Genomic DNA, 26437 nt, shown 5'->3' with positions numbered 1-26437 from the left:
GTTTCCATGGCAGGAGTCCTCAGGCCCAAGAGATAGCCCACTTTCATAGAGATAGCCCACTTTCATCGCAATAGCCCACTCTCATAGAGATAGCCCACTTTCATCGCAATGGCCAACTTTCATTGAGATAGCCCACTTTCATCGCAATGGCCCAATTTCATCAAAATTCAATTGAGATTAAAATGCCTACTTTCCTGAATCCAATCAATATTTGTGCTTATTTATGGGCTTCCCTCCACATAATTTCTAGTGTAGTGACCTATTAGTATAAGTAAACACCTACATTATTGATGTAATCCCTTATTTGTCATTAAGGGATTATATGCAATGTTTTAGAAATCAATACATTTCAACTTCCATTGGAAAAAGTCATTTTCAATCTAATGGAAATGGTTTGAGCAGCAGCATTTTTACTCTCCCGAGCTCAGATTGGCCCTGCCCAAAGGGAGGAGCTATAACTGGAACTTGCCCTGCCCTTATTTACAAGGTAAGGCCTTTTGAGAGTGATAAAGTCTATGTTTCCTTCAGAGGCCAAAACATTTTTTTAAAAGATACAATTTCCCCTTAGCCTACAATAGCCTCATAAAACCTTGGCAGAAATCAAACCAGTCAAAGGTTGAAGAGGCGTGACAACCCTGAGGAGAAACCTTTCCTCCCACGACTGGATATGTTATTGAGCTCAAATTTACTGCAACTGGGGTGGCATGTGGCCCCTGCCCACCTCCTACACACAACAGCAATATTAGATGTAGTTTTGTCCAAATTTAGACGAACTTTAGCAATTGCTTTATCCAGGTTACATTGTTTTTCAAGTCAAGTTCTGTTTGAGATTCATTTAAATCCCATTATACTACTTTCTATCCCCAAATACCAGACACAATTTGCAATGGGTGACAAAGCTGTAAAACGTTTTCGTCTAAAATAATATGTGTGGGCAATGCTCTCTTACCATGCAGACTCTCCCTATGCGGGCTCGGTACGGCTCCTCGTCCACCCGCGCCGTCTTGTTGAACTCGCTGAAGAAGAAGTACATCTCCTCTTTGTCTCGGAGGGAGGTGGGGATCATGGCCGCTCCAGCAAACTGAGGATCTGAGAGAGCAGAGTGTGAGCGCGCATTTTCACTCCTTCAACTTTTCTCCATGTGTCAATCAATATGCTATTATCTGAACAAAGAGCAGCATGGTATCACGGTTACATCAGAGGGTTGGAGAGAATTCATATTTCAGAGTGACAAGAAATATAGATCCATGGCTGCTGTTTAAATGGTAGTAGTGTTTCATGGAACTGTCTGTCTTGTTCATATAAAAGTCTGACTTCACATCAAATCAGCAATTAACATCAAATACTAATCAGAGACTTCAACTTTATGACTGGTTTTCATGTTATTCTAATTATGACCTGACATAATAGGTCATAATTGCAGAGACAATTAGGACATAGAACAGATTTTTCTGACAGTTTAAAAGAGAAAAAAAGAGAAAAAGATGACAACTAGAACTATCTGTACCATTAAAATTAAATTATTAATTCATTATTAAAAAATATTTGTAAATCCCTGTGATGGTTAAATATGTATTTTTGGTGCGTTTGAAGCGTCTGTCCCCTGCTGGAGAAAAGCCAAACCAAAGAAAACTGTTTTTAGAGACACTAGATCATTTTGTTATATATATTTGGCCACATTAAATGTTTTGTATGTGATTATACAGTCTTATTTTGATAAAGAAAGAAAGAAAAAGAAAGAACAATGAGGGGGGACAAAAAGGTCCTACTTTTGTTTTCTGACAAAGAGAAATGATGGGCCCTCTGTCACTGGTTGGAGCTCTGAGTTCCAGTGATATGAGGCTGCACAGGAGTCTGGCTGAAGGAGGTTTAGAGGTGCCTCTGGGGCATGTGTTGGATTGGACAGTGACAAAGGAGGAAAGAGGAGGTGGAGGCATTTATATTTGGGTAGGATGTGGCAATGTTGATAATACTTCCTGTCTAATACTGTAAGTGCTTTTTGTACAATGACTCCAGAGTTTTTATGGTTGATTGGTGTGTATTGAGTGTTGGCTCTGCGACGAGTTGGCCACTTTCCAGGATAATGAGATAAGAATAAGATGATCCTTTATTGTCCACACATGGTGAAATTTCATTGATACAACGCAGGTAGATACAGAGGAAAAAGACAGATAACAGATTATACGAAGTTTAAAAACTTAATAGAAGAACTCTTATAAACAAAAGCTCCTATAGACAAAACCTCCCATTTCCCAACAAGGGATGGAGGGGAATAATTAGGATGTCCGTCAGGATAACGTGACGATCTCCGGGTAAGACGATGGTTTCCCCTTCAGTTTCATGAGTTCCTCCTTTGGAACAGGAAGTATAGTTCCTGAACTGGGGTGACGGTCTCACCACACCACCATGTTCCTTTGTATAAACGCGCACCGGCGCCGTTCCGTACGGCGGCGGTGGCCGGGGGGGGGGGCGCGCGGTGGGGCCGGGGGGGCTAGCTCGGAGCTAGCGCACATCACGACGACACGACGAAAAGCACTCAAAAATCCAGCCGAACAAAGTCGAAACAAGTTGAATTAAAGCGATTCCAGCGCGTGTCCCGATCGTGCAACTAAAGTAGACATTTTTTTACAAAATACAAAAGATAAAGCACAATAACTGTGAAAAAAGTGTGAAAAAAGAGCGGAGCGTTGCACCGGGTTGCCAGCTGGACCGGCGCCTAAGGCCCAAAGTCACTGGGATAGGCTCCAGTCAGCCGCGACCCCTAATGGGAACAAGCAATAGAAAATGAATGAATGAATGAATGAATGGTGTGTATTGGACCCCGTGGTGAGACAGTAGGTGATGTAAGTCATAATCATTGAATTAAGATACATTTTTGCTGATTGTGATGATAGACAGTTTCTTATGAATCTGAAATTTTAAATGTTTTAAAAAGACCATTCTTGCATGGTCTTTGAAGGAGAGATTGGAATCAATGTATAAGCCTAACTATTTGAATTTGGATTAGAGATAAAGATATTTGAACAAGATGATTCTTGGAGAAGAACTTACAAACTGTTTTTGAAACATTCAGTTGTAGACAGCAATAATTCAGCCAGATGTGACCTTTGACATAGTGCTTGTTATCAGTGTCGAAAGCGAAAGTAAGTAAGGAAGACAGCCCCAACGGTCCCTATAAAAGTGTTATCATAAGATTCTAATTTAATACTATAATTATTTTTTTTGCAATCAACAATTTTCCACAATAATCTGTTAGTAATGGACTAAAAGCCAATACATTTTTCTCCATGGGAACGCCCAGGGGTTCTCACGATAAGCAACATAATTGGACAAAAACGGATGAAGACAATTTCAAGACCCACAGAAAACATTTACCAGCTTCATCCTTATTTCCTTATCCCTATTTCTATTTGCAGTTATGAACAGCAATGTGTGCCTATGGCGTCCAATGGGGATGTGCCCTAGACAAGCCCCCTCTCCACCCCATACTCAACAGAGAGAAGCAATGTATTGTGTTATTATTAAAATATTACTGAGACATCATTTTCCCAACTTTAGAAAGCAGAGCCGAACGAGCATCCTGATTGGGATTGGGCCAACATCTGGTCCAATATTTCTCTAGTGTCTAGAAAGCCGAACCACCAATTGATCCATTATAAATGTATCCACAGGTCCTGCCTCTATCCAAGGAGACTGCATATGATGAAAGTTAAAGATAACCCATACTGCGACTTCGGTTCAGATGATACTATTGAACTTTCTGTCATGTGGTGTGGCAATGCCCAGAGGTCAACTGCTTTTGAGAGTGTGGCCAATGCTCTGTCAAATACCACGGAGAGAGACATTCTCCACACACAGAGGCTAATCCTACTGAATGACACAACAAATTTGAAAATAACTATCTATGAACGCAGACAATTTCTAGCTGGCCTCACAGCTGCTAAAAAGATGATAGCATGCTGCTGAAAATACGGCAGCCTCTGAGTGTGGGACAGTGACTCTCATCATTTAAAGGCACAGCCCTCAGCAGCCCGGCACCATGGGGCAAAAAGTGTTTCATCTAAAATGTTAAAAACAAATAAAAATAGTGTCTAAACTGTTGAAATATCACCTATGATGCACAACCTAATAAAAGACTTGCTCACAAAAAATAAGCTCACTGGTATCACTCTCACCTCCAAAGAAATACTGGTAGATGTTGCAGTAATCAACAGCAAATTTTATTTGGAACAATAAATACACAGGTTAAAATATGATTTATTAAACAAATCTAAAGATAAAGGGGGATTTGGTGTACCAAATCTTAAGTGGTATCACTGGCATTTATACTCTCCCTATGCCAGTGGTTAGGTCCAGCTTCTCCTGCTTCCTGAAGATCATTTGAAAAGAACCTTGTGTACATTCATTAGCTTCATATTTAATAAATTACATTTTATCAGCATGGCATATCATCAACAAGCACTGCAACGTTCAGTCTAAGCTTCATGCACTCCCCAATCATCCATAACACTTACAATTAGAGACATCCCTATTTCCTTTTTCCCCTTGTCAATTGAAAGAGTACATATTGTGATATCTGGTCTATTGATATTTCAAATGTTACAAAAACTGTATAATTTACCAGGTTCAACTTTCTATTTCTATTTTCAGCTTCGGACCGCATTGCGCACTTAAGGCGTCCCTTGGAACAGCTCGACTATCATTCATCCACTCTGTTTAACCATAGACACATGATATTCTCTCCTCCAGTCAGTAGCCCATGCGTCATCAGACTCTAGGGTGAAGATCTACATGACTCATTTAGTGTAAATTGGAAACTGTCAGAATGTACAACTCTCTCCTAATCATCAAGTTATTAATTTCAATTTATTCACTGAACATATTTTACAGACTTTTTAGACATAAGCAGGCAAGAACAATGGGTGTCATAAATGCACAATGCCAAAAAAGCAAATATAAATCTTTGGGATAATATAATTGCAGGGGGGGAGCAGAGGTGATGATGAGTTTAATATTGTAAAATTACTCTACTCTCTCTACTCTACAATATATGTGTATGACTATGCTTGTATGTATAGATGTATCTGTATACAAACAGTGCATGTTGGACTCGGCCAGGGCTGCCCTTTGTCATCATTTCTCTTCATAGTTTTTATGGACAGAATTTCTAGGTGCAGTCAGGGGTCGGAGGGTGTCCGGTTTGGGGACCACAGGATCTCATCTCTGCTGTTTGCAGACAATGTTGTCCTGATGTCTCTCTCGACCTACCCTCACCTATGGTCATGAGCTTTGGGTAATGCCCGAAAGGACAAGATTGCGGATACAAGCAGTGGAAATGTGTTTCCTCTGCAGGGTGGCTGGGCGCCCCCTTAGAGATAAGGTGAGGAGCTCAGTCACACGGGAGGAGCTCGGAGTAGAGCCGCTGCTCCTCCACGTCGAGAGGAGCCAGCTGAGGTGGCTCTGGCATCTGTTCCGGGTGCCTCCTAGGCGCCTCCCTGGGGAGGTGTTTCGGGCTTGTCCGACCGGGAAGAGGCCCAGGACACACTGGAGGGACAATGTCTCTCGGCTGGCCTGGGACCACCCAGGGGACCGCCTCGGGATTCCCCCGGAGGAGGAAGTGTCTGGGGAGAGGGAAGTCCCTGCTTAGACTGCTGCCCCCGCGACCCGGCCCCGGATAAGCGGAAGAAGATAGATGGATGGTGTATTCATACCTACCGTATGTATGTGTATGTATATCTGTATATAAAATGAATTATATTATTTTCTTTTTGTCATTGTTAAGTACTAACAATCATCTCTGTGATTATTGTTTGAAAACATAAATAAAAATGTATCAAAAAAATGTACCATCTTCTGCATGTTACAGTGAAATGCCACTATAACAACCAATACACTTTTCATGTCAGTTCTGCAGTTTTGAACAGGAAGTCATTGGACCTGTTTCCAACATCCACATGTCACATTTGCTCCCCAAGTCCAACCAGTAAGCACAATGATAAACTTGGCAATATTTTTAACAATATCTTCAATATGATTATGTTATGTTTTAGTGGAATGAGTAGTCTAACCTGTCATATGCACTTTAACAGTTGTGAGGTTGAGATAAAAAATATATGACCGCCACCACAGACATTGTCTGACTCCATCGCCACCACAGACATTGTTGATTAATTTCTCCCTGTGGCCCTCAGAGGCAACTGTTGTTGTGATTTTGGGCCTTACAAAAATAAATTGATTTTTTTTGATTGATTTTTTGATTTTTTTTTTTTTTTTTTTTTTTGATGATAATAAATAAATAGTCCAGCAGGTAAACATGTCCAGAGCAAGTTTCAGTCCCTTCAGGGCAGTTCATCTTGTCCAATGGATTTGGCAGCCAAAATGTCTGGAGTTTAAAAACATTCATATATACTTTTTACATTTACAAAATACTTTTAGTAAAGTTATCCCGGGCCAACCACAAGCAATAAATCCAGAGTGATCTAGAAAGTGTTGTGACAGGAAGAGCATATTGTACAGTCGGGCCAGATGGCACAATGCAAGGGGAAGGAAATAATTCAATTTAGTTCATGCTTTAATTCAGATTTATATTTTGCTTTTAAGAAATTAACATATTGACTTGAATTCTAATGGAATTGATGTGGTATAAATGTGTTGTAATGATATTCATCATTAAAGTTATATACTAGGATTCTAAGCAGAACAACATCCATATTTTATGCCATAATAAAAAAGTATAGTGTGATATATGATGCTTTTGTCTAGTGCTTAGTGATACATCATAATTGTATTTTCCAGTGCATTAGATATTAAAATGTCAAATAATACGGGTGTGTCCTGGTCTGGTGCTAGCAACTTAGCAGCGCTAAACAGTTAACTGATAATAATTTAAATACATTTGTGACTGTCCAGATAAAAAACACAGTATAAACATTAAGTACAGTTCTAATTTGTTTGTGGCCAATTTTGCAATTACTAAAAATAAATTAAAATAAACTGGGCATCGGGAAAGGGCCTACATCTCTGTCATTCATTCATTCATTCAGTTTCTACCGCTTGTTCCTGTTAGGGGTCGTGGGTGACTGGAGCCTTATATATAATTATATATTTTCCTGTTAAGCACTTTGAATTACTTTGTGTACAAATTGTGCTCTACAGTTAAACTTGCCTTGCCTTGTACTGTGAGGTTAGTACTGTGATAACACGGCAGTAAGATATCCCTATGGATGATCCTACATGTACTCTCTATTTTCCTACTGCATATTCAAGAGCCCGTGTTGGTGCCACTCTCCTCCTACTCACTCATCAGCCAAATGTTCTCGGTCTTCAGGAGCTTCTGCGGGCCAAATGTGCGGCGTATGGATCCGGCGTGACCTCCCACTGACGACAGGGCTGAGTACAGAGTCCCGTCTGAGGAGGAGAGAGGAGAGAGAAAAAACACTTTCAGAGAGGCCGTGGCTTTGATGGATGGATACAAGCTTCAGTGAGGGAGAGGGAGAGAACATTAAACACAGACTGGAGCAGTGTTCCCGCGAGGGTGCAGACTATGAAATATGCACGAAAAAGAAGACATCAAGTGGCAGTGCGCATCCATCCATCAATCTCAGCCCTGCTCTTTGTAGGTGCTGTCTCCATAGTGACACAGAGCGCACTGCAAAAAGGGAATGTGTAGAATGCTTTGAACGTGACTTGAATTCTGAATCTTCATTTGAGTAGTCGTGACTCATTTAGATTTATTCCCTTTATAGCTTTAAAATATGATTTTATTTTATTTTCTCAGGAGATATTACTAATCCAATTCCAATGGTAGATGATTATGCTTCAAGGTGATATAGCAAAACATTTATATCTGTCTTTTTCCCTATTGTCTTAAAGAGGTTCATGAAATCATCTGCTTCTTCAAAACATTCACATTTTACAGTTATTGGTTAAGTTCAGCTGTCACTCACTCAGAACATGACAATGGCTGACCACTAGGAGGAGTTGGTGAGAAAAAGTGTTTGCATTTAATAGAAAAATTGTCACAATCACAATTTGTTGATTTTGCCAAAAAAAAAAAGCACAGGGAGGGGCTCATAATTCACTTCAAATGAAAAATGTATAAAATATATATAATAAATATAGTAGAGCATTTAAAAACAGGTCAAATAATGCTGGAGTGGCCAAAGTACAACTCAAGTCTCCCTCTGGTCATGGCCTTAAAGAGGCTTATGTAATAAAGTAAAAATGTATTTTGTCCCGGAACAGATATATTGTAAAAGCAGCTATTTAAGTGAAAATGGGATGTAGTTTTGAAAATAAGTCATGGTGTTACAGCCCCTTCACTAAGAAAATGTGTTACTCAGTGCTCAAACAAGATAACACGAGCCACTCGAGCTACTGTACCTCTGAAGGAGAGTGCAGGATCCCAAACATCTGCCTTCTATTCTATTGCAACGAGTCAGTGGAACTCATTACCAACAGAGCTATGCACATGCCCTAGTCTATAACATGTACGCGCCTGACCAAATGGCTTATAGAAAAGCACATTTGTACCCACGTGATGAGTGAGTGATGAGTAGTTCTGATGTGTGGGTGAAGGATCCTAAATGGCTCCTTGCAAATACGGGACACTTGTTTTGTGAATGGATTTTTTTGTGCATTAAGAGTAATAATATATGGTGATTGGTCATGTACCTAGAGGTGAACTACAATGTATCTTTCCTTTAGTCAGTGTTTATGTATATTTACCGTAGCTGCAAAACTGGCTCACTCCCACTGAAAGCGTGTGAAAAGCGCTCAGAAACTCATCATGGTAAATAATTAGGATGTTTGGAACGCATAAGGTAAGTGAGAAATACGTGTGGATGGCTGTAAAAATTCAAAATGAACTAGTTTTTACGACAGGCAACATTTCATAGGGCACCTTTAAGTACTTAAACTTTTATGCATTCATTTATTGAATTTTTGTCGGTGTTCATAAACTTTATTTGAATGGACAGTGTAGTGTGAAATCAGGGTGAGAGCAGGAAGGACATTAAGCAACCAGGAACTGCTCTCACGATGCCGGCGCTTAAATTGACGCACATTCTGAATTTTACGCAATCAACTCAAGTAATTTTTAGCAAATATAGACGTTCATTTTTCAAAGAGCTGGGTAAAGTGGAGGCAGTGGGAGCTTCATTAGGGCTGATCATTATTCGAATGTGTGGAGCTGAGAGCCGGCTCGTTGGCTTCTAAATCGATTCCAATCTGTGAGCGCTCCCCCACAGTGCACCGGGGCTGTGAGAGGCTCCGCAGACAAGCCCGTGTTCATTAGACTGGTTTAGCAGCAGTGAGTACGTCTGGCGCTCTCTTCATGGGATCGCCGACGCCCTGAACTCCAACAAGCCACTTTGGTCTCAGTTTGAGCGTCGTACATGAACAAGAGTTGTCCTGGTGCGATTATGATGACATTTTCGTGTTGACATGCAGAAGTGGTAATGGTGCAGAGCAATAGCGTGCTGTGACTTTTGTGGATGGGCTACCAGACTGTGGGTGTTCATCAGTATTTAGTGGATAACATTTGCACACTAAAGTGGAAAAAAACAAACACGCAAAAGTTTCAAACCCCGAGTCTCTCCCGTGAAGGGCAAACGCTTGTCCTACTGAGCTGAAGTCCCATACCTGGATTGATTGCTGAATGAAGTAAAAAGTCTCACTTCACTGATCAATTCATTACACAAATTAGTACTCTATTGTTCTTCATTAGAAACGTGAACAGAGTCTTAGCTCCGAACAAAGACTCTAAAACTTGGCGTTGTTATTGCGTCGCATCTCCTCTGCACATGCTCAGTTGGGCACAACCTGCAAACATCCAAGATTGTCACACAAGTTTATTCAGCGTGGTTTGAGGCTGTGTGGTCCTCAGAGCACATGTGCAGACCTCTAAAAGAAGCTGCTGTCCGCTCTGGTTCTAAAAGCTCTTGTTAGAGAGCGGGCCTCTGAACACTGTGCAGCAGTGAGAGAAGAAGAACCAAGCTTCCCATGCAGTATTGCGCAGCAGCTTGTAGTGGCCACTAAAACACAGTAACTTCCAGCTAAGCTTCAGCAGCAGAAATGAGGCTAAAACAGGTTTATTTGGATATATTTTGGACCAATTTAAACATAGTATAATGCCATTTTAAAGCTTGTTTTTGCTCCAGTACAGATATAATGTAAAAGCAGCTATTTGGGTCAAAATAAAACCACTATGTCCAATTTGTATTGCAGTATTAAGCAGTTTTGTAATCTGAGAACAAGGAAACGATAAACTCTTCTCTGGCATCTGAAAGTTCACACAATCGGGAAATAACTGAAATGAACTTTGTGTTTTTAAGACTGTCAAGATCCGATAAAGGTCACAGCTTGTCGTATCGCATTATTGTTTCACTCCACACTCGGGGGTAGACAGACGAACACGAGGTTGCCAATCTGCGCCATTGCCCCCTTCGACCACCACCAACTGTTCACGCACCACATTCACAGAAGGGGGTTACGTGTCTTTTCCAAGGACACAATGGCAATTTGAATAAAAGCCACTGCTGCCTCACCGTGGCACCTGATATTCCCTGCGCTCTCACATCCAGGATCAACCCTGGCCAGCTTTCCAGATCAGACAAGATCAGGTACTCAAGGTGCATGGTAAAGTCACTATTACTACTACTGTTATTGCTAACACTACTATTGCTACTACTGCTATTGCTATTGCTACTACTGCTATTGCTATTGCTACTACTGCTATTGCTACTACTGCTATTGCTATTGCTACTACTGCTATTGCTACTACTGCTATTGCTATTGCTACTACTGCTATTGCTATTGCTACTACTGCTATTGCTACTACTGCTATTGCTATTGCTACTACTGCTATTGCTATTGCTACTACTGCTATTGCTACTACTGCTATTGCTATTGCTACTACTGCTATTGCTACTACTGCTATTGCTATTGCTACTACTGCTATTGCTATTGCTACTACTGCTATTGCTACTACTGCTATTGCTATTGCTACTACTGCTATTGCTACTACTGCTATTGCTACCACTGCTATTCCTACCACTGCTATTGCTACTACTGCTATTGCTACTACTGCTATTGCTACCACTGCTATTCCTACTACTGCTATTGCTACTACTGCTATTGCTACTACTGCTATTCCTACTACTGCTAATGCTACTGCTGCTATTGCTACCACTGCTATTGCTACTACGGCTATTGCTACCACTGCTATTGCTACTACGGCTATTGCTACCACTGCTATTGCTACTACTGCTATTGCTATTGCTACTACTGCTATTGCTACTACTGCTATTGCTACCACTGCTATTCCTACCACTGCTATTGCTACTACTGCTATTGCTACTACTGCTATTGCTACCACTGCTATTCCTACTACTGCTATTGCTACTACTGCTATTGCTACTACTGCTATTCCTACTACTGCTAATGCTACTGCTGCTATTGCTACCACTGCTATTGCTACTACGGCTATTGCTACCACTGCTGTTGCAACTACTGCTATTGCTACTACTGCTATTGCTACCACTGCTATTGCTACCACTGCTATTGCTACCACTGCTATTGCTATTACTGCTATTGCTACCACTGCTATTGCTACCACTGATATTGCCACTACGGCTATTGCTACTACTGCTATTGCTATTGCTATTGCTATTGCTATTGCTATTGCTATTGCTATTGCTATTGCTATTGCTACAACTGCCATTGCTAATAAAGTTCAGACTGTTGACAACATTTTTGTACTTAAGAGCTGGCATTACCATGTTAAATATTTTATCTGTGGCTCTTTAACACAGTTGTATGAAAATTACCATAAAAAAATGGCGCATTTGTTTATATTTTGTCCCGGTTTAGTCCAAATTTTGATGTAGCATGTGTGCGCAAGGGTGAGACGCAACTTACTTTCTTTACTTTCTGCTTTCTTAGTTTGATTTCAGTTAACATGGCTGCCATCTCGTAATATATCACTCTTTCTCACTATTGCATCTGAATCATGTCAGGCCCTGATCTTCACGCTGATAAGGCCATTCTATTACACTCTGCCAAACATATTCTTACACACATTTCCTTTCCACTCACACAGTCTTATCGAACAGGTTATTTTTCCGCGAAAGAGCAGCAACCTTATGAAAAACCTGTGCTCAAAGTCATATCAAAGTCCTATATTCATACCTTTTCAAGAGCTTTATTTAACATTGGCAAACAGGCTGAGGAAAATGTGGTTAGCGCTTGACTGATAGCATCTTTAACCTTCCGTTGTTTATTAATGACTTCAATCAGCTCCTTCAGATTGGAGCGGTGGTTTTCATTAGCAGCCATGTGCTTTTAATTGGACTGCACTACAATGGTGGTAAATTGGAGAACCGGGACGTAATTGGCATCCGTTGTTCTAGGCTATGTTTAAGCGCAGCGATGAATGGTGTTTAAATGCTACTTTTCTCCTCCAAGAGCTGCACATGAAATATTGGGAGGCGTTCGGAGTCGGAGTACGTTGGTTTGCATGTTATGGTTGAAAGAAGAGTGATTGGTGAGACAGCCTCCCCGAGAGGACGGGAGTGTAGTGGCACACAGCTGTGATTAAATTCAGTACGACGCATTCAAATAGCTTTGTTTTAAAATAAGATGGTGACAGTTTGTAGTAGGTCTGATTAAATGTGACAAATCTAGGCTAAATATTAAAATTATTATATAATGTTTTATTTTAGAGACAGAAAAGTTTTCTTCCACTTAAATGTGTTCTGTTCAGTGGTTGGAACAGTCAGAGGGAAAGGATTACAGGCCAGGGACAGTCTGGAACTAATCCAATGCAAATCTTTGTCCAAAAGGTGCCAATATGGCAACGGTCAAAAAACCTCTGAACTCTGTTTATCATTCAGCTTAAAGGTTCATTACTGGAGAAGGACACAGAATTCACCACTGTCAGGTACACTCTAAAGCAGGAGGCAAACATTGGATGAAAGAAGAGAACAGCACTGCCTTTTGTTTGTTTACAAGGCTCTCATTGGTAGTTTGCCTGATTATTTGGCACGTATGCTGAACATCAGAACAGGAATTCATCGATTATGATCGCAGTAAATGTTTATTTTGCAGTCACATCGCATCAACACAGAATTGGGGGAAAAGGCTTTTAGCTACTTTGCTCCATATCTATGGGATAAAGCACAGGCTTTTTTAAAAATGTAATAATCTTGTGCCATTTTATGAATTTAGGTCACTTGTGCTCATGTTTTGCATGACTTTATTCAGTTTTTATGTGATTTTGTTATTCTATCCATGAAAAAGAGAGCTTCTCTTATTGAGGTCTTCCCTGTATAAGTTATAATATATAAATATTTTTAATTGAATTGGGTCCAATTCTATGTTTACATACACAGATTATGCTGTCTCAAGATCCCATAAACACAAAAATAAATCAATATAAGAGGAGGGGCTGGGCTGTATCACTGGAGGAGTGCTACTTTTATAAATACAGTTGTACAGGTTTTGGCCGTTTTTTCACCGGTCTTGCACGGGTTTGGCTGATGAAGCCAGGCAACCATAGGACAAAGGACCTCGTTCCATAACCGGTCAGACCACTCTTGACCCAGTCGACAGTCCAGGTCAAAACACCAAATCGCTGTAAATGGGGTGCTAAGTGATGTTCATGGGCGTCTTGTAATTTAGCATTAGTCCTATAAAACCCTGTAGCTGCTACTAGTAATGTTTCTATATGTAAAGCCACACAACTCATTTAATTTGAGCTATTGATTTTAGAAAAGGTAGAGAACACATTGCTCACATGTTGTTTACTCTCCGCGGCACAATTAAACACACCAAACTCTGGTAGTGTTTACTTTGACCTTTTAACATAGCAGACCAAAAACAATGGAACACAAGTGAGGCCGTGGCAGAGGGGCCTTCATTTGTGTCATTACATTGTCTATTATTTTCCTGGCTGTTTCTTTTCGTTGAATGCTTCTCCTAGTGTGATTGGAGAGCGTTACATACGTGCAGTGGTTCTCCAAGTACACACACAGTGTCTCAGTTTATGCGATTTAGAATATTTGAATCGGAATCTGCAAAGTATATGCGTTTTGGAGATCCTGTGTAATTTAGTCTTCTTGGCTAAAATGTACGTAAATGCAGTACAGGAAACCCAGATTTAAACAAAGACAAAAATGGCATTTGGCATTTACCCATTTGGCTTTTAAACCCTAGATAAATTATAACAAACATGACAGAATACTGCTGAGGACTAACTGATGCTAAACCAAGGCTAAAGGCAACGAAAACTGTAACTGAAAAGGAACAATTGGGTTTTTATTTAGGAACACAATGCATGCTTTCACGTAGGATTCAAACCAGCTAGCATACGGTTAATGGTTGAAAGCTTAACCACTGCACCACTTCACACAACCTAATTGAGCGATTGGTGTTATTTTCAAAAAACATTTAAAGCAGATGGAAATTAAGGGAAAAGATGAATCAGACAATAAATATCATCTAATGAAAAAGGTCTAATTATGGTAATCACAAACAAAACGAAAACCACATTAAAGTATGAAACGACATGCTAATAATCTGGAAATAATGATATTGTGAGATGTGGATTGTGATTGCTGTTAATTCCGGGTAGCTCTATTATTATAAATCTAGCTCATATTTGCATATGAGTACACACAAATTATGAGTTGGACTCAGATCAAATGTCTGATCTAATAACCTGTCATAATTTTAATGTCTAAAAACTGAACTGGAAATAGGTCCGATTTACTTGGCAAGTGTTAGGCCCGCCATCCTTTCTCAGGCAGAAGACGTAAACCACAGACTTACTGCAGCTATATTCTGAAAGATGTGTATTTTTAGCTTTCTGTCACTTTCTATTTTATGGATATCGACCCAAGAATGACTACAATCTGAACTCTGAAAAACCCTAAGACTGTTTTTTGGCATGACGTGTCACGAATTAAAGGCGCTCATAAATCACACACGTCGTGACTCGCGGCAAAACGCAATATTTATGACATTATCTTCCAGGTTTTCCTCCTAAAACGACCTGTTTGGACACCTTTACTTGGTATAATTCGTCTAGTAGTAACATAGAAGAGAGCTGTGTGTGTTTTTTATGAGAGGCAGAAGGAAGAGCTGCTGCTAGGGATAAGGCAGAGAAAAAAAGATACACCGAGTCAAGAGGAGCAGAGACTTTAGTCAAATAAATGATTGAAATAAATAAAAGGCAAAGTAAAATGCACAAAATGGAAAGGTTTGATTGTGATTGTATGTTTAATAGCCTATTAGTAACATTTTATGACCATATTTACTCCTTATACTTTTTTGAAATGATTGAAAATTCAGAGCTATAGTCTTGAGCAGGGTACCGGTGGATGTGAGCAAATTCTCTGCGTTGACACGATGTGTGTGAAAGAGAAAAAAATGCTGAGACCTCTGAGAGCTGAATGATAAGCTGAGTTCAGAGGTGTTAACACTGTTGCTGTAGAATGCATTTATATAATATCACCATAATCTAGAACTGAAAGAAATGTAGCCTGGATTAACTGTTTTCTACAATTAAGAGGAAAACACGCATTATTTCTAAAGAAGAATGACAATCTGGCTTTGAGATTATTTGTCAGCTCTTGTGTGTGTTTGTTGAAGGAGACTTTATCATCAATCCAGATGCCCAAATATTTGTAATGGGGTACTTGTTCAATCTTATTACCATCGAGCGTATGAATAGATATATGTTTTGGGTCACTACAGTGTCTTCTAGAGAACAGCATACATTATGCTTTATTTTAATTCATTAACAATTTTAAATTAACACAATTTTGTTGGATGGAGTGAAAATACTCTTGAATATTTTGAATGACTTGTGCAGCAGAAGGTGCCTTAGCATCATCTGCATACTACTTTGTTTTAGATTATACCCAATGGCCCTGCGATGAGTTGGCCACTGTCCAGGGTGTACCCCGCCTAAGGCCCGAAGTCACTGGGATAGGCTCCAGTCACCCGCGACCCCGAAAGGGAACAAGCGGTAGAAAATGGATGGATGGATGAGTTTAAATAAATTGTAAATAACAGTGGTCCAAGGACAGAACCTTGTGGTGCCCTTTGTTAAGGTAAGAACATTCAGATTGAAAGCCATCAGCAGAAACAGTTACCTATTTTTAATACCCGGTAGTTATTTATTGTCCATTGTTTTTGTATTAATTGTTCATTGTTTGATGTTTGTGTTGCACCGAACCACCAGGACAAGTTCCTATGTCCGTGAATCCTGTTCATTGACAAATGGCAATAAACTTTATTCTGATTCTGATTCTGATTCTGAGCTTGAGCTCTATTTGTGAGGTAATCTGCTAACTATTTTTTAGAATTTGTATCAAACCCAATAGATTCCAGACGATCCAAGAGAATCCAGTGATCCACTGAATCAAAGGCCTTTGACAAATCAACAAAAACAGCAGCACATTCTTCATGATCGTCCAATGCAATAGCAATATTGTTTATCACTTTGATAGCAGCTGTAATAGTACTATGCTCTGGTCTAAATCCAGACGTGTAGCTATTTAAAATTGAATATTTGGTTAAGAAAGCACACACCTGGCTACTCCAAGAGTTTTGCTAGGCAGGATAGTTTTGTGATTGGACGACAATTATTCAAATACATTTTCTGGCTTCTTTTGTGCAAAAGGGAGAGTAAAAGCAGTTTTCCATAGTAATGGGAGACTTTAAGAGTGAATTGTGAGAGAGTTAAACAATTTACTATTAGTGGGGCTGATAACAAAAGTAACCTAGGTTCAAAGGTGTCAGCTCCAGTGGATCCATATAGAGCAACATATTTAATACTTCATACTGTGTAAAGTGCTTAAGGGCTTAAGATGTATGCAAAGTACTCGTGGATGTGCACAAAGTACCAGTAGATATGTGCAAAGTATCGGTAGATGTAAGCAAAGTATCAATGGATGTGAGTAGAGTAGCAACACATGTGAGCAAAATATCAGTGTATTTGATAAGAGTACCAGTGTATTTGTGTATTTGAGCAGAGTACCGGTGTATTTGAGTAGACTAAAAGTGGATGTGAGCAGAGTACCAGTGTATTTGAGCAGAGTACCTCTGTATTTGAGCAGAATACAAGTGGATGTGAGCAGAGTACCAATGTATTTGAGCAGAGTACTTCTGTATTTGAGCAGAGTACAAGTGGATGTGAGCAGAGTACCAGTGTATTAGAGCAGAGTACCTCTGTATTTGAGCAGAATACAAGTGGATGTGTGCAGAGTACCAGTGTATTTGAGCAGAGTACCTCTGTATTTGAGCAGAGTACAAGTGGATGTGAGCAGAGTACCAGTGTATTTGAGCAGAGTACAGGTGGATGTGTGCAGAGTATAGCACAAGGGCCGTGGTTTTACCTGTGGCCAGGCTGATGGACTTCTGGGAGGGGTAGGCCGGGGAGATGTCTGAGGCTGAGGAGATGTGGCCCTGGACATCGGTCAGCACTGTGTCATTCACCTGGACACACAAAGACACACGTGTGAGATTTAGAGCAGAGAATTAGATGTCCCTGTGTCCTCCTGTGCAAAAGCTGCTGTAGCACTCAAGTTTTTTAACCTCAGATAGGTCAGTAGTTCATATTCCAGTCTTCTCTTATAAGGTTTGCTCCTGGGTGTGTTTAAAATATGCACTTGACACTTGAATTTTGGTTTCAATATTTTTTATATCAAAATGAGCTGTATGCAACTTGAAATGTCCCCATACTTACTTGTATGTTTCATACAGAGATTAGGCAAGACATTCATCTCAAAACTGAAGAAACCAAAGAGGGAATTATTTATTTTACTGTTAAATGGTATTTTGTGGTAGGTATTACGTAATATTACGTAATTACTTGCTCTTCACTTGAAACAAACTGACAACAGTGGCATTTATATATATATATATGGGGGGACATAAGCAGCCAGTGTGGGTCCTAAGGCAAGACCCTTAGCGCTACTGCCTACCTCATACCATGACGAGAGCAAACAAAATGAAAGACAAGACGGCTCAGACGTTGACCGGCCAAACAAGGTCAGATACTGGGGAACCAGAGCACCCTGATGATAAATGGGCTACTGGAACAAGGAGGAAATGGGTAAGATGCAAGAACTTGGCTCTGTTAGAATGTTACTAACTGTAGTCAGAGGGGCTACATGCAGAGAATGTGGATGAATGGCTAGTACGAAACCCATGGTCAAGACTAAAGACCAAACAACTAGTAGCTCAATGCTCCAACATCCACAAGCGGCAACTGCTATCACAACTAGAGATTTATGAGATCTCACAAATGCTATGGCAAGGGGGGAGTTAGCAGTAACTCCCCGTCTTAAGAGACGTACGAGGCCCCAATAACGACGCTGAACACGGCAGCGACTGACCTGAAAGATAAGATCATGGCGAGAATGAACAACCGGCAACCCCGAAGCCCATTACAGAAGCTCAGTGAAGTACTCTCAGAAAGTCATCTAGAGGATGTGAATGCAGCATTCACAGCTATGCCTACGAGAATGATGAGGTGCTGGAGGGACCATCATGGGAGGACAAGCCCCTACATGGGATGTACCACCGGAATATAACTGATGTGGCTGATATCACAAAATCCAATGGCTAGAAAGAGCCGGTCTGAAGGACAGCACAGAGAACCTGATGATGGCAGCACAGGAGCAGGCCCTGAACACCAGATCAAAAGAGGCCCAGATCTACCACTCCAGACAAGACCCAAGGTGTAGGCTGTGCAAAGGGGGCCCTGAGACAATCCTGCACATAACTGCAGGGTGCAAGATGCTGGCAGGGACAGCATACATGGAGCGTCATAACCAGGTGACTGGCATAGGGTACAGAAACATCTGTGCAGAGTACGGGCTGGAGACCCCAAGGACAAAGTGTGGTGGAGAAAGACCGAGCCAAGGTCCTCTGGGACTTCCAGATACAGACAGACCGAATAGTAATGGCGAAACCAACCGGACATAGTGGTGGTCTATAAGGGGCAGAGGAAAGCAGTGGTAGTGGACAGTGCAATACTATGGGATGGTAACATCCAGAAAAAGTAACATGAGAAACTAGAGAAATTCCAAGGCCTCAGAGAGGAGCTGGAGAAGGCCTGGAGCCTGAAGGTATTGGTGGTGCCCGTAATGATCGGAGCACTTGGGGCAGTGACCCCCCCAAACTTGAGGAATGGCTTGAGCAGATCCCAGGAAAAATATCAGACATCTCGGTCCAGAAAAGTGCAGTGCAAGTAAACCGTAAACCACAAATATGTCATTGTATATATTTGGATTAAATTTTTCAGTGAATATCTACCGTTTATTCAAATATTTATATCGATATTTATTCTCATAACCTGCTTCACTAAAAACCCATTATAAGCTTTTGTGATACTTTCCATTTTCCAGTCAAATCAAAGTTAAAAGCTAAAGAGCCCCAAAAATAGCCCGGCGAACTTGCTCTGCCCCTGAGCTGTCTGAAACTCCGGATGCAGCCGGGCATCAGGCAAAGCCAGTGGACGTGCATCTAACACTGATAAAAAAAACACTGACTGGGCCTGGAAGATAAGCCAGTGCCAGCTAATGCACCAGGAGACACTTCTGCAGGCGACGCATAGTGCCTTTACTCTATTTTACACCGCATCACGACTCTAGCCTGGTATTTAAAGGACTTACAGTTTATTATGCTGAACTGGCATTTCACATAATTTAGCTAAAGCACACTTGGAGTTGTGTTTTGTTTCATTTGCACAATTTTGACTAATTAACCATATGCAAACGTAATCTACACTGGCGCAGGACATCGAGTGGTTTTCCCTGAAGCTCTTGAGTGTTTCTAAAACCTTTACTAGACTTGTTCTGCTCATCAAACTGCTTTTTGGAATTAGCAGTTATATTTTTTACGAGGGATGTAAGCAGGGCCGGCCCAAACCTTCAGGGGGCCCTAAGCGAAAACATATTTGGGGGCCCCTCACCACGTCATCAGAATCAGTTTTATTGCCATTGTCAGTAAACAATTCACATATGGGAACTTTCTTCAACGCAAACAAAGTTCACCAAAACTCCAGGGCATCTGTTTGCCAGTTAGTTTATTCTCAGCACCTCACAAGCTCAAATATTGCTAACTTAAATCCCACAATGCAACTTGGTATTCCGCTGACATCACCTCTACCCCCTGTACAAATATCACACGTTCCAGATATGTTTTTGGGGTGTTAAGGGTCTACAGCCACATTAGCACATTAGTTTAAATTAATGAACAGGGGGGGTCTGGGGGCTCTCCCCCAGAGATTTTCAGACCTTTTTTGGGTCTTCTGGTGCATTTTAATGTGGTCCAGCCGGCTAAAGTAAGAGTAAAATGTTGAGGTTGTAATGCTATAAAATGATGATGTGATGAAACTGTGCCAGGAGAAAATGACTAAAGCCAGTTATTAATACATTAGTGTACTCAATTACTCAATACAATAATGGCTATGAAAAATAATTATGGTCAAATTTATTGATTTTAACTGAAAATGTAAAAGTAATAGTTATCCTTACTAATTTATCTTTTACTGCTCCCAACTGTTCCTTCTTGCCAAAGTGACAAAACAAGTTATATTAAATTAAACAAATGGCATAAGCATTGCTTGATAACACTCATAAAGCTACACAGTGCAAAAATGTTAATTCCCAGAGAATGAACAGAACGAGAAGTGAAGGTCCAAACCTAGCTATAGTGAAGAGACTGTGTTTCTGCAACTTTGCCACTTTTGTATAAAAATATATAGTATTATTCTATAACAGATGTAATTTTAATATGTCTGGTTATGTTTCACTATCAATTTATTATAATTTATAAAAAATAGTCTAATGATGCTTTTTAAATAAATTGAAAAGTTGTATTGCTCTATTAAAAGTTAATTACAATATAAATGTTTGTTCTGATCAGAACACCACACACTGGACTCCTGCACCTTTATGTTCCTCTCATTGCACTTTAAGAAGTCAAAGTAAAACAGACATGACGAGTCACGATTGATCTCACACATGGTGATGTGAGAGAGAGGGACGCAAACTCAAACCCGCTCATCTCTAACTGAGGCTGCACAGGGGCCCGGGACAGGGGCCCGGGACAGGGGCCGCACACTGTTCACTCCAAAGTCTCAGGTCAGATGTTCTGGACGAGACGGCGCTCGTCCGGACCGGATCTCCGCCTCTTAGTGACCCGGGGCATAGAGGCCCCTCACCGGCCTCACCTGCAGCTGACACTACCGGGCTGGTGTAAATGTTAATCTTATTATCTTTCATTCAGACACATATTATGCGTGGGGCAGAGCTCTCGTCGCCTCCAGCCTGATCGAACTAACGTGACAGAATCGTGTTGTTTCAAACAGCAGCATTAACCGTCTCTTTGTAAGAGAAGTTCAATACCTGGAGAGTGTTGTTGAGTTTGCAGTTTCTTTACATCGTCAAGAAGTTTCTTCTTTCGTTTTTCGGCATCGGGGGGATATATTCCTCTGGACATGAGGACCACGCAGGGACCACGTTCTGTTGTGTTTATGTTTTGCTCTCGTTCTCCTCGCGCACAATGAAGTTGACCAATCAGCGCAGGTCTGGTGTCTTGGTTGCCAGATTGTCACTACAAATAAATGCGGTTTGTCCATTATATGTTACCGCTGTGTGCGCTGCCGCGCCAGCAGCGCTACTACACTAGTGGCGCACGCTGCGCTTGCACTTCGCCTAAGACGGGTTGCCAGATTGGGGGCCCTATTAACGCCTCGGGGCCCTACGCGGCTGCTTAGTTCGCTTACAGGCTGGGCCGGCCCTGGATGTAAGAATAATCGAAATCATGAGATAGTACAGTCACAAGTCACAATCAAATTATTAGCTTATTTGCTGAGTCAATAAATAACTGTTATTAAGCACATGTATGTTAACTCTTTGCATTATGACAATACAGACTCGCACCAAAGGTTTGTCAAGGCATTTTAAAGGAAATAGTATAATTTCTGCTATACTTTATCTCCACCGTCTCCATCACAATATACATCATGCCGTAAAATGAACAATATATCGAACAATGAGATTTGCATATCATTATGTTCCTACTTTTTACTACAATTCTAAATGCTTCATTCCTCAGGGCAGCCTCCGATTGAATTGCAAGTGAACGCATAAAACATGTTTATACTTTACATACTAAACTACATGGCCCAGAATAAGCAGGTTGTTACAGTCGAATACACTTTTTCTTTTGTAGAAAAACATGGACCGGCCTCCTGCTGGTGCCAGAGTCAGGACTAAACATGGACCGGCCTCCTGCTTGTGTCCAGAGTCAGGACTAAACATGGACCGGCCTCCTGCTGGTGCCAGAGTCAGGACTAAACATGGACCGGCCTCCTGCTGGTGCCAGAGTCAGGACTAAACATGGACCGGCCTCCTGCTGGTGCCAGAGTCAGGACTAAACATGGACCGGCCTCCTGCTGGTGCCAGAGTCAGGACTAAACATGGACCGGCCTCCTGCTTGTGTCCAGAGTCAGGACTAAACATGGACCGGCCTCCTGCTGGTGCCAGAGTCAGGACTAAACATGGACCGGCCTCCTGCTGGTGCCAGAGTCAGGACTAAACATGGACCGGCCTCCTGCTGGTGCCAGAGTCAGGACTAAACATGGACCGGCCTCCTGCTGGTGCCAGAGTCAGGACTAAACATGGACCGGCCTCCTGCTGGTGCCAGAGTCAGGACTAAACATGGACCGACCTCCTGCTGGTGCCAGAGTCAGGACTAAACATGGACCAACCTCCTGCTGGTGCCAGAGTCAGGACTAAACATGGACCGGCCTCCTGCTGGTGCCAGAGTCAGGACTAAACATGGACCGGCCTCCTGCTGGTGCCAGAGTCAGGACTAAACATGGACCGGCCTCCTGCTTGTGCCAGAGTCAGGACTAAACATGGACCGGCCTCCTGCTGGTGCCAGAGTCAGGACTAAACATGGACCGGCCTCCTGCTGGTGCCAGAGTCAGGACTAAACATGGACCGGCCTCCTGCTGGTGCCAGAGTCAGGACTAAACATGGAGAATCTGCGTTTCAGTTTTGTTGCAGCTAAAATCTGGAACAGTCTTCCTGAAGATGGGAGACAGGGTTCTACACTAACAATGTTCAAATCTAAGCTAAAAATTAATTTGTTTAGCTGCGAGCTAAACAAATAAGCCATATTTTTATTTTATCATGAGCCATAATAAATAAGCCCCGGCCTTCAACTACACGACCGGAGGAAAAAGTGTATGTGGTTTTATTTTACTGGATACTGAGGTTCTTTCTTCTGCTGTCGGCGGCATCGCTTTAATTGGAGTTATTTGATTACAATTATGTAAGAAAAGTGGAGTTACAACCCTGGGATGGGGTGTGTCAAGACTTTGATGCCACTGATCTTGTTTTACCCTTTGAACCCCCAGTACAGTGTTTGCTGCCACCAGGACCACAGATGTCTAACTGGGCAATAAAAGCAAAATCTTGATAAAATGGAACGCTTATGAGATTTGATGCTTTCTAAGAGCACAAATTGTGATGTCGTTTTGAATCAATCCAAACAAGCACAGGCTTAAAACGAAGCGATCTGAGAGAAATTACTTTTTAACCACATGTGACTGCAAGAAGGGTTTTGGTTTTGCTTTCAAATGAATCACATTAAACAAGGTCTGAGAATGCTGCCTTTGCTGGGGTTTTGGTCATGTAGTGTACAATAAATTATAATTCTAATAGTTAAGCTGAGAAAGAATTTTCAAGTAGACACTGTAATTGTTTTTATCTTCGGTTAAACTTGGATAAAAATCTGCTTTCAAACTTAACAGTGGCTATAACTGAACTAATATAAAAGATCTCAAGATGAACATTTCTCTGTGTCCTGTGTTGACCCTTATGAGATCCACAAAGCCCATGAGAAATGAATAAGACTTGAAACACGATTCCACTGCCACTGTGAGCTAATGGAGCTACCATGACTTTTGAAGCACATTTAAACTTTAAAGGTGCCATAACATGCTTTCACGTTTCGTAGTCTATCCTAAGTGTATAATTGATAATAATAAGGGTTGTGCAACACCCTTAACATAATAGTTAAGAAATATCACCCAGACCTTGGACCCGCTCACCAACCTGGAAATGCAAACGGCTTGGTTTGATATTTGCCCCCACCCTTGCGAAGAGCGATCTGGCTCCCCCGCCCAACCCGTGACGTAGTCTCAGAGCGCGTGTGTGCCCCGCCCACCCGTGACGTAGCCCCACAGCTGTCTGCTCCGCGCTGCGCCGCTCCTGCCGCGCGAGTGAGTGAGAAACAATAGCACTTCGGAGGGGGGATAATGATGCGGTCTTCCCCCACCGCCCGTCAGTTTGGAGATTCGCGGAAAGGAGATAGTCTGTAATATAGCTAAACACTGCGGGAATCAATCAAAAAAACACTCTGGGTACATATATGAAGCACAAATAGCAATGTAAGAAGGTTAAAAGCTCTGAAAAGTTGATTTTGCATGTTATGGGACCTTTAAAATACCCCAAACATGTACAGTTTTGGCCTAAAAACGGTTGATTATCATGATTTTGATTTCAGAATATCACTATTTGCTAATTTTGAAACAATACCTAACAAAATATACCATACTATAACTAGGCTTCTGAGACTTCCAAAGCGTTTTACTTGCAAGGTGTATTTTTATTTATAGGGGAGGCAACGTTTTGGCAACCAGGCCTTCGTCAGACAGGTGGTTTAAAAGTATTGGCCAATAATAGTGGCCAATACTACTAGCTACGAGTAAATGTATACATAGAGGTATTGAATCAAACAGGTCAATGGAAAAACCCTGTAAGTTTATATTCAAAAATGAGCCCAAAACAATTAACGGTCAAGTCAATGTTAATAATAATAATCCAAGAAATCTTTATTTTTCTTACACCAAATGTAATAGAATCCCTTTTATCATTTTGTTTCAACTCTGCCAGTGAGTGTTGGCCGTGTCTGGAGGATCTCGGCGCTCTCCAATCTTAGACTTAAACCAGCAACAGGCGACAAGGACCGTGACGCCGCACACACTCTGTTTAAAGGAAAGACCTGCTAAAGCGGAGGACCACGAGGACCACGAGGACCACGAGGACTACAAGGTGGAACGCGGTGTCTGATGCAGATAAATGCATGATTGAGGACATGAAGAGTGGGTCCAGCTCGACTCAGTCGGTCCCTCTTCTGCCTGAAGAGTGGGTCCAGCTCCAGTCTCCTTGTGTCCGTCTGTCCGTCTGTGAGAGTCGGATCTCTCCTTCACTGGAACTCCTCCAGGTTTCTACGCTTTTTTCCCAAAGAGGTTTGAATACAACTCTCTTGAGAGTTTTTCCTGGCCGAGAAGGAGAGTCTAAGGACAGAGGACCCTGGGACATCGTCCCTCGCCACCACAGACATTGTCTGACTTCATCGCCACCACAGACATTGTTGATTCATTTCTCCCTGTGGCCCTCAGAGGCAACTGTTGTTGTGATTTTGGGCCTTACAAAAATAAATTGATTTGATTTGATTTGATTTGACATATGAGATGCATCGGCTCCCCTTCCATGAGCTATTACCGTATTTTCCGGACTGTTAGTGACACCAGAGTAGAAGTCGTACCAGCCAAAAAATGCCAAATAGAGAAGAAAAATACATATACAAGTCACACTGGAGTATGAAATGCGGTTGCAAGTGTGAAAATAACTAATAATATCACATATAAGTCGCACCGGAGTATAAGTATAAATATAAGTATAAGTTGCACCCAGGCCAAAACTATGAAAAAAGGTGCGACATATAGTCCGGAAAATACGGTATTTACAGTAATAATGGAAGAAAAAGAAGAAATACGTGTATTAAACCCAGCGTGTGAAGGCCAAAGGAGCAGTAAGCTCCGGCTGCTCTGATTGGCTGTGGTAAAGTTCTAAAGTTGTGGTAAAGTGAATCTATCGGACCGCTACGATTTGAGGTTTTGACAAGAAACGCTACTCCAGCTTTTTCTCCCCCAAACTTGTGAAGACTTAGTTAAACTTTGATACAATCCACAATAACCTGACAACGAATGATTGAAAACAGTATGACCGTGTTATTTATCGGAGAATTCCTACAGGGCAACAAGAGCTTGACTTTATTTTCCTGTTTCCAATCATCTTCATCCCCTTGTTGAATAAACCGCCGCGGTTTAATCGAGCAGTGTGTTTACTGTTTGGCTACTCACTTGCGTCCTGAAAACGCCATCCTCATTTCATCAGCTCACTATATGTTCAACTAATGCATTTCATTCATCACACAAATTCATTCAGGCAAAACATCCTGAGCCATAATAAATAAGCCCCGGCCTTCAACTACGCGACCGGAGGAGGACATTAGCAAAAGAAACCCAAGCCCAAATGAGACGTAGCCTACTGCGTGCCGTTCT

At 41.4% G+C, this 26437-nt stretch overlaps 1 protein-coding gene across 2 annotated transcripts in view; it reads right to left on the bottom strand.

Moving 5' to 3' along the window:
* The window catches only part of LOC140373739 (semaphorin-7A), a 113518-nt gene that overhangs the window by 50301 nt on the left and 36780 nt on the right, over nucleotides 1–26437 (bottom strand). For both annotated transcript variants that reach the window (XM_072460378.1, XM_072460379.1), the window contains 3 exons: nucleotides 17403–17502; nucleotides 7300–7407; nucleotides 950–1089 (listed from right to left, as the gene is read on the bottom strand). In XM_072460378.1, the coding sequence (XP_072316479.1) occupies nucleotides 950–1089; nucleotides 7300–7407; nucleotides 17403–17502 (348 nt within the window). The remainder of the gene's footprint in view (nucleotides 1–949; nucleotides 1090–7299; nucleotides 7408–17402; nucleotides 17503–26437) is intronic.

Source organism: Eucyclogobius newberryi, unplaced genomic scaffold, assembly GCF_026437365.1.
Source record: "Eucyclogobius newberryi isolate DKJ021-1_F unplaced genomic scaffold, fEucNew1.0.hap1 SCAF_3, whole genome shotgun sequence".
In the NCBI taxonomy this organism is placed as follows: domain Eukaryota; kingdom Metazoa; phylum Chordata; class Actinopteri; order Gobiiformes; family Gobiidae; genus Eucyclogobius; species Eucyclogobius newberryi.
This window is presented reverse-complemented; position numbering and strand designations above follow the sequence as displayed.